We start from the raw sequence: 8,748 nt of genomic DNA, 5'->3' as shown, positions 1-8,748 counted from the left end.
CTATTCATTGAAGTTGGCTAAAAGCTACCATAAAGGAAATAAATCGTTGCTGATATTTACTCCTTGTAAATCTTGAGATAAAGTTTGTTGTCAGTCATGATTTTCTCTTCCTCAGGACTTGTGATTGTGATTTATACTCATTGCCACACTTTGTTATATCAGAAAAGGGAGTAGTTGTAAGGGAGAGTTTGTGTGTGTGTTTATGTGTGTGCGTGTGTCTGTCTGTCTGTCTGTGTTCGTGTGACTGCAGGTAAAAGCGAGACGCCCCCGGCCCGTAAAGCGATCCTGACACCATGAATAATGGAGAGTGCCGTGGCAGAGAGGATAAGTTCTCTGTGCAAGGCTCCTTTTTCACAGGGCTTTCTCCCATGGGTCACGTGAGTGCTGAAGTGACAGTAATTTTTCATGAGTAGTGTGTGTTGGTTGTATGGCCATATACTGCCCAGGTAGGACACATCCAGGCAGCCATCGGTCCCTCTGCATGTCCTGAGTTGATATACCTACAGCCGAACACACCCAGGGCGCTTTGAACCCCACAATCCCAGAACCACCCTGCAGCCAAGGGTCAAATGAATTGTCTTACACCATTAGAAACTCAAGGCAGCACTTACGAAACTAAAGGCCAGGGAAGTGAATGAATAAAAGATGCCGTCGAAACAGAAAAAATCCACAGCTTCAGAAGAAACCGAAGAGGTTGATGACGAATTGGAGGAAACGGAGCCAAAGTTAAAGGAGAGAAGCAACGGTGTGACCTGTGGGAACACCACAAAAGGAGAGAAGAGTCAGAAGAAACACAAGAGCGCCGAGAGCTCTGAGAATCAGGAGGCCACAGAGAAAGAGAGGAAGAAAAAAGAGGGTGAAAAAGTAAAAGAGAAAAAGAAGAAAAGGAAACCAGATGATGATTCTGAACCTGGTGCTGTGATTGAAAATGAAGCTGGAGAGGATGAGCAGAACAATAATGACCCCACGACCAATTCCAAAAAGGAGAAATCAGAGAAGCTTAAAGAGGAAGTGACTGAGGGAGTGAAGGAGGAGAAGAAGAAAAAGAAGAAGAAATCCTCAGCAGAAAACCCGGAGGGAGAGGAGGAGATGGGCTCCAAGGATAAAAAATCTAAAGATGGCAAGAAGAAGAAGAAATCTCACAATGATGATGATGAGGAGCCCTTGATTGAGGAGCAGGAAGAGGAGGAGGACTCAAAGAAAAAGAAAAAGAAGAAGGCAAAGAAGGGATCTGCAGACAGTGATGAAGATAAAAAGAAAAAGGGGAAGAAATCCAAAAATAAACAAGTGGACTATGGTGCACTCTACCAGAATGAACTGCTGAACTACCACACAGACTCATCTGACGGGTACGAGGACGAGTACTACAAAAAGAAAGGTAAGGATTTGACATTTTAGCACAGATAGAGAGACGTCACATGCTGCTCTTTAGGCAAGTCTCAGCTATCTGACATATACTGTAGTACATATGGATCGGCTGGATTGTACCAACTGGTCAAACCTTTCAAATACTGCAGATTTCCTCCAGTTCCCCTCAGCTCCGAGCCGGGGCACCCTGGGGAATCCCTCTGTGATTGTTCTTGGGTGAAACCTCAGTTATGTTCCACATGAATGGAGGCAAACAGAAGCTCGGGGGCAGACAGGTGCTGGGTGCCATCCCAGTCACAGGGGCTGGGAGCAACGCTGGGGCCAGAGGCAGGGCTGGGTGCCAGAGGAGTTTTCTTAAAGCAGATCAGAGGTTTTCAAATAGGGGGTAACCAGACCCTGCATGAAGGCCACAAGTTTGTTTTGTTTAGGAGTTTTGTTTGTGTGGGAGGAAGGGAATCACAAAATGATTTAGGTGATACAAATACAAATACAATGCAATTCTCTCAGAGACTATTGTCAGTTATTGGCCTGTGTGATATGGAGCAGAACAGAAAAGACATAGCAGATAAATTCCAACTGACTTTAATGTAACCTTAGTTCTGTGCAGCTCTGAGTTAGACTATAAATCAAATGAAACCCCAGAAAAAGTCATTATGTGAACCTTTGATTATTCTATGGCCCTAAACAACCCTGTCTCTTTGATATTACATTTATATACAACTGATGACGGTATCTGCAAAGTTGCAAAATGTTCACAGAATACAATATCTGCTCATAACAAGCATATTGTGTTTCTTATGGTTATATTTAGACACTGACAGCACTTGGTTAAGTTTAGGGAAACTGTGGTGTTGGTTAAATATTAACAAAGTCCACAGTGACCTGAAGCAAAAAAAAAAGAAAAAAAAGATGTTTAATTTAACATTAAACTGAAAAAAACACCTTCTCTGATCTTAACAAAGTGATTTTGTTACATAACCCAATCAGACAGCACTCAGGATGCAAACTGGCCTCTGGTATGAAAACTCTTTCGTGCAAAACATATTTGGAAATACAAATTACTAATGTGAAATGTAATTTGTAGGAGACAGGAATGCAATAAAGTAGCATTTGGAGAGTGCAGCCTTCAGCTGTATTCAAAGGTCTTTTGAATGAGAAAATTGCACATAACATAACAACACATAATTAGTCTAGACTCAAAAGCTTTTTATCTCATTTTCCCATCAAGTTTACAAAGAGAGTGCTGAAAAGGTGACATTAGTATACTGTCTGGCATTTTTACCGCTGAATAATTGCTGCCATAAAGTAACTGACTAAAGCTAATGTAGCTTCATCTCGTGATCATTGTGCAATTTATGTAAGGAGCAGTTGGTACATGCCTGTGTCCATGTCTTTATTACTAACTGGCTCACAGACCTGAGCGAGCCAGGAGGAGCCAGGAGTTTATCGCGGCTCAGTTTTACCAGGCCACTGTCTATCTGATTTTATCAGGTGTCTCTCTTTCTCCTTAATTTGGGTTTAATGGCCTCACTCACTGTTAATTAGGTATCCATGACCCTCTCTTATCAACTTTGGTCAAGTTGCTCTTTATCAGGCCTCTGCCTTTCCTTTCCCGCTGTCCTGGATGTTTTTAGGTTATCTGTTTGTCTTATATCTCCTGCCGTCTCGGGCATTTGTCTTTCACTGGATTTATCCTCTACTCACGGTTCTTTGATGTATTTGGGTGAATCTACAGTTATTTTACAAATTATTCTCTTCAGTCCACCACGAGATTCGCCAAGAACAATGGATACCCTACAAAGAACTAACTGTAACCCTAAAAACAGTCTACAGTTTGTCAGTAGACTTATGACCTCAAGTCCCATACCTTTAGGTTCACATAATAGTCACTGTTACATAACCGCAACAGACAGGAGTTTACGTATACATGTAGTAATGAAGCAGGACTATAGAATTACCACTGTATAAGCCAAGATATTGAGTCACAGGCAACAGCCATACGCTGACTAATCTCCTTATGAAGATTTAATGTTGTTACTCAAACAAAGGCAGTTGCATAGGTGTGACTTTTAAAATCCACTCAAAAAAAAGGGGTGTGCAGAGTTACAAATAATTTGATGAGTCATTATTGACTCAGTGGATTCATGGTCAAGTGACTGGCTAAAGCAATTACTACTTCTGCAAAATGCATGTTTGTACCAAGCACATGTGATCTGGGGGACCAGAGGGTAAGTCACCTGAGGGGCCAAACAGTTCTACCTTAACATTGAATTTCACTAGGACACAACTTTTTAAAATACCTCTGATTAGGTCAACATTCATAAATAAGTATGTAAAAGAAGACAGAGACGCAGCATCAAGCTCAAATTTATATACTTTATAAAGAAATTCGTAAAAGTATCGAGGTTAAAAAAATAAAACCAGAGCTTGAATGTTAAGAAAATACATCTTTTAATGTGGTTTACATGTAACCAAAAGATACTGAAAAGTCACTACAGCACATTCTTTTTAAGTGTGGTGCAATATTTAGTGACATGCAGGTGACTGAAGAAGCACCGGATAACCTGAACCTCCAACATGACCAGACCTGCGCTCCGATTAGCCTTCCTCAAGGAGTGTTACATTCTGTAAAAGTGGCAAGTGAAAACAATGTGGACAAAACTAAAGGCTCGTATGGTTTTCCCACTTCAGAGAGAAGTACCACAGGTGCTGCAGGGACTGAGCAGGTCAAGAATGTGTAAAGTATTAAGCATGGAAAGGTTTCACTGGCCCTGCCACACATACATCATTGAGACTTAGAGTCTACAGCCATGCTTATGGTTCTGTGAAGCTGCACATGGGCCCAGTGGTGCTTTAGCTGAAGAGTAACACGGGTACAACATGCTGATAATGTTCTCCATCTTAGTTTACCGCGTTTGCATGCTAACATTTGATAATTAGCACAAAGTACAGCACAGGCTGATGGGAATGTCATTAGTTTTGCAAGTGTGTAGTCATAAACTTAAGTATTGGACAAATTGTAATCATCCTGAGAACATGGAAGATGATTAACTGTACCAAAATTTCATTCAATCCATTCAGTAGGTATTGCGATATTTCAGTAAGAACCACAAATTTCAAACTCATGGCGGTGCAAAGTAAAAGTCGAGGGATCACTTAAGTCATTAGCGCTCATTCTCTGGGCACTGTAAATGTGTGTACCAAATTTCATGGCAATCCATTCAATAGCTGTTAAGATATTTCAGTCTTGACCAAAGTGGTGGACTGATCTCAGCCATCCCTAGAGCCGCGTAGCCATCATGGCATTGACCTCAGATATAAGCACCTTAAATGACACAAACTGAGGCAGATTTTACAGACTGCTGACTTCTCATCTTGTTTACCTTCCCATCAGCCCAGTGGCTCAGAGAGACACATTTGTGAAATGTGAGAGAGGCTTGGCTGGGGTATCACACCAGACATGGATTCGCTGCAGATTCGCCGCATTGAATTCCCTGGCAACCGCACATGGAAGGAAACATAATGCTCCCAAATGTTTATAGATTATTGGACACTCTGTGAGTTTGTGACTTTGGGTTTGTCCTTTTGTTCAAGTTTTTACTCTTCAAAATAGTCCCTTCCAGACATCAAAGAATTTATTCCCGACACGTACTCTCATTATTTCAGACTTGCGATGCTTTTAACAAAATGGACAACACTGCACACATTTTAATCTCCTGTTGTATTTCTAATCTCCATTTTCCTTTCTCTTTCAGTGTATGAGGTGGTCACCGTCACTGGTGATGTAAAAGGAGCCGGGACTGATGCTAATGTGTTTGTTACCCTTTTTGGAGAGTTTGGCATCACGCCCAAGGTTCACCTGGCAAGCAAGTGGGTTTAATAGGGTTTATGTTGATGTCATTGAAATATAGTTGATACATAGTTTGTCTTTAAGACTCTAAATCAGGTTGGAATGACTCACTCTGCTCTGATTTGTTTGCACTTATTATAACAGGCTTTCTGTGTAACACACTAACCCTGAGTCAGTTGGTGCTCATTCTGTTTCAGTTGTTATAATAAGTAAATTTAACTAGTTTGACACGTTTTCAATATCAGCTGTTAACTATTAATCTTTTCTATTCCTCTCTGATCTTTCAGCACAGAAAAGAGGTATTTTCTAATCAGTCTGCTAAAGGATGGTTAGGATTCTGTCCTTGTGTTGGGTTGTATTGTGCATATAACACTGTATGAGAGAGTGTTCCTGTTCAAAGTTAACCTGATGCCTGTAGGGCCCATGAGTAAAGACAAAATCAAGTTGCACACCAGAAATCTCTTTGACTTCTTGGTCAAAACCATATCAACTTGAAAACTGAAAATCCGCTGATGTCAGAGAAGCATCTTTACAACAAAAGGTTTGGTTGTGGTGCAGGAATCACTCCTCTATACAGTCATATAAAATGTCGGACACAGAATATGTGGAGTAAGGAGGAACTATGTGACATGGCCGGTCTTCTTTTCCATTCAGAGGCAAATGAAAGAAGACCACGATGTCATTTCTGCGGATGATCAAATGACTCTCAGGGGATCTTATCAGCAGCAGGCTCCCTTTATCTCTGCACACATTGATTCACAGATAGGGTTACCTGTGCAGTATATAGGATATACCAACTTATTGTAAGCCACACTCGAGCATGTCACCCACACCTTGTGGTGGTCTCATTCATCCACTTCAGACAGCACCAGCATGCCATGTATGCAGTATCTCCATGCTGTGCAACTGTTGCTGTTGCTCAGCTGATGAAATACCATACATGGATGTTGACAAGGTCACTTTTGTCATATAGTAAACATACTGTACAGTAAGGAGTTTCACCTTACTCCGATATATATTAGGTCCTGCCTGTATTGTGTAATGATCGATTAAAACTTGACAACATGATACAGGTAAGGGAGGGTTGCTATGTCTCCAAACATATTTGCCCGATTGAACAATCGAGGCAGATTAAAAATGCAACTCTTTGGAAATTCAGTGTGATTATAAGTCAGTCAAATTGCATGAATTCCAAAGTTTGCATTGGGTTTGATTTTTTTTTATTTTTAGAATCAATGTCTGCCCATCATTCTCCTTCAGGTGATTTTACATGGAAGCAGAGAATGAGGGCATGTATTCATCATGGACAGTATTTCTTTCTTGGCAGTTTTTCACAGTATATGACACCGTGCACTTTAATTATGCGAGCCTTGGCATTGTGCATTGGTTGACTATTGCAGGGAGAGGAGAACAGATGGAGATGTGGGTCAGAGACAAAGGCAGGTTTTCTCTGTTAATGGAAAAGAGGGTGTCTGATTCGCTGTGGTTGGCAGAGGGGGTCTGCCGTGTGCATAGGCCCGGTTCGTCTCTGTGAGGGGTAGAAGTGCGCGAGGAAGAGGAAGAGGAAGAGGGAGCGTTGAAGTGGCCGAGCCTGAGGAGGTTTCAGATTATACCACTGCTGTGAGACCACCAGGGCACCTTAAGCTGGATCAGTCAGGAGATGTAATTTACTGATACAGAGTTCAGTTCAGTTGTCTGTCTGGACTGTATCTCTTTACCCACTGATCTCTCCCAATTAAATAAAACCTCTCTCTTACACACACACACACACACACACACACGCACACACACACACTCTCTCTCTCCCGAATTCTAGCATTTTCCATGTTTCCTCAATTTACAGAAGCAGAACTGCATTTGAGAAGAATAAAACTGATGTTTTCCGAATCAAAACACACAATGTGGGACCTCTGAAGAAGCTGAGGTAAACTCTGCTGTGCTGATTGTGATCTGTAATAACTTAGAAATAAATATATATACTATAATGTCCATTTGGTGTTTGCAGAAGATACCCCGAGTGTACAGCTACAGGTCACTGACAACATCACAGTTAAGGCTTCATAGTTAAGTGTGCCTCATACAGGATGACAGCAGCTTACAGAGAGGATCACACAGTGCGGCTGGCCATCAAAGGATTTCATCCAGTGACACAAGGTTAAGCCCCATCTGTTGTTGGGAGTTAATGTCTTACTCCAGAGGAGGCTGAGTTACATCACAGCCGCCAGACATGAACAGTGAAATGAGGCAGCAGGACATTTAAAAGTGAAAGGCTGTAAAAGTAGAGAGGCTGAGCTGTGGCTCAGATAGTTGAGACAAATGGAAGTGTTGCTTTTCCCATGTTGTACAATTTCTTTTTTTCATCATAGAGATGTAGATGTTGACATCCAAGCTCAACAGCTGTTCTTGACCATTCTTGACCTTTTAAGTAGTGGTATGAAAAAACAAACAGCAACAACAAGGAAGCGGTCCTGAGTCGAGGTCCACTTCCTAGTTTTCTTCAGAGCTTTCGGCTCCTGTTTTCAAGTACTGCATGAACTTTGCTTCAGTTTTAAGTCAACATGGATGAGAGATTCCTTAAGTGCTGAACCGGGTTTGTTATTCTTTGTGTTATTCTACTCCATCTTATTCAGTCCCCATGATATTTCTTTTATGTCTGAAACACAAGTGACAACAAGTTTTCTTATTTGATATTTACCACTGCAGAAATACAAACACACACAAAAAAACAAAGGCACTGGTGCATCTGATGTGGCGAGCTCATTTATGATTACCTGCAGGGTGAATTCAAGTCACACCATGACATTTGATTTCCTCAGGATCGAGCACGACAACACAGGGATGAACGCCAGCTGGTTCTTGGACCGGGTGGTGGTGACCGACATGAACCGGCCCCATCTGCGCTTCTATTTCGCCTGCAACAACTGGCTGAGTCGGGAGGAGGCTGACAACCTGTTTGTCAGGGACCTGCTGGGCAGCCTGAACCCCATGGATGTCCCGAAATGTAGGTCACTCTGGGACAAGCACACAAAACAAAGACACAAAAGTTCAGAGAGGTTAAAAGAAAATAACAATTGATTCAAATTCCAAATGCTTCAACAGAAAGCACCAGGTTTGAAAATAACACCAGAAAAACTATTTTTTTAAGATCTCTAAAATACAATACACATAAACCTTGACAGCGCTAAGCTCTTATACTTACGCTAAAGTCACTGTGTCCTCAGTCAGTTTGACACTGTTAGATAAATCATTTAAAAATGTCCTGTTCAGATATTTTGTACAATAGATTCTCTGATAATTAAATTGCGAGTTGAGCCAAGTAGAAAGAGATATTTTGAAATATAGTCACCAGAGATGAACAGGAAAAAAACTGTTTCTTAACTTGACAGTATCAGTACCATGTGTCTGGTCAGCTGGACACAAAGGTGCCTGATAGCCTACAGATCTTCCTACTGTTTCAGGTTGTAATGGAATTCCCATCAGAGTGTAATCCTCAGGTAAACCAGCCCATGTGTCCTCTGCTGCAATGTGAT

General features: G+C 41.5%; 1 protein-coding gene across 1 annotated transcript in view; it reads left to right on the top strand.

Annotated features, from left to right (window-relative positions):
• The first annotated feature begins 645 nt into the window (after positions 1 to 645).
• Positions 646 to 8,748, top strand: part of loxhd1 (lipoxygenase homology domains 1) — a 30,137-nt gene continuing 22,034 nt past the window's right edge. The window contains exons 1-4 of the mRNA XM_022769845.1: positions 646 to 1,378; positions 5,124 to 5,238; positions 7,062 to 7,142; positions 8,035 to 8,219. Coding sequence (XP_022625566.1) covers positions 646 to 1,378; positions 5,124 to 5,238; positions 7,062 to 7,142; positions 8,035 to 8,219 — 1,114 coding nt within the window. The remainder of the gene's footprint in view (positions 1,379 to 5,123; positions 5,239 to 7,061; positions 7,143 to 8,034; positions 8,220 to 8,748) is intronic.

Source organism: Seriola dumerili, unplaced genomic scaffold (genome assembly GCF_002260705.1).
Source record: "Seriola dumerili isolate Sdu_G_001 unplaced genomic scaffold, Sdu_1.0 BDQW01005691.1, whole genome shotgun sequence".
Taxonomy (NCBI): Eukaryota; Metazoa; Chordata; class Actinopteri; order Carangiformes; family Carangidae; genus Seriola; species Seriola dumerili.
The sequence above is the reverse complement of the archived record's forward strand: the minus strand, read 5'-3'. Positions and strand labels throughout refer to the sequence as shown.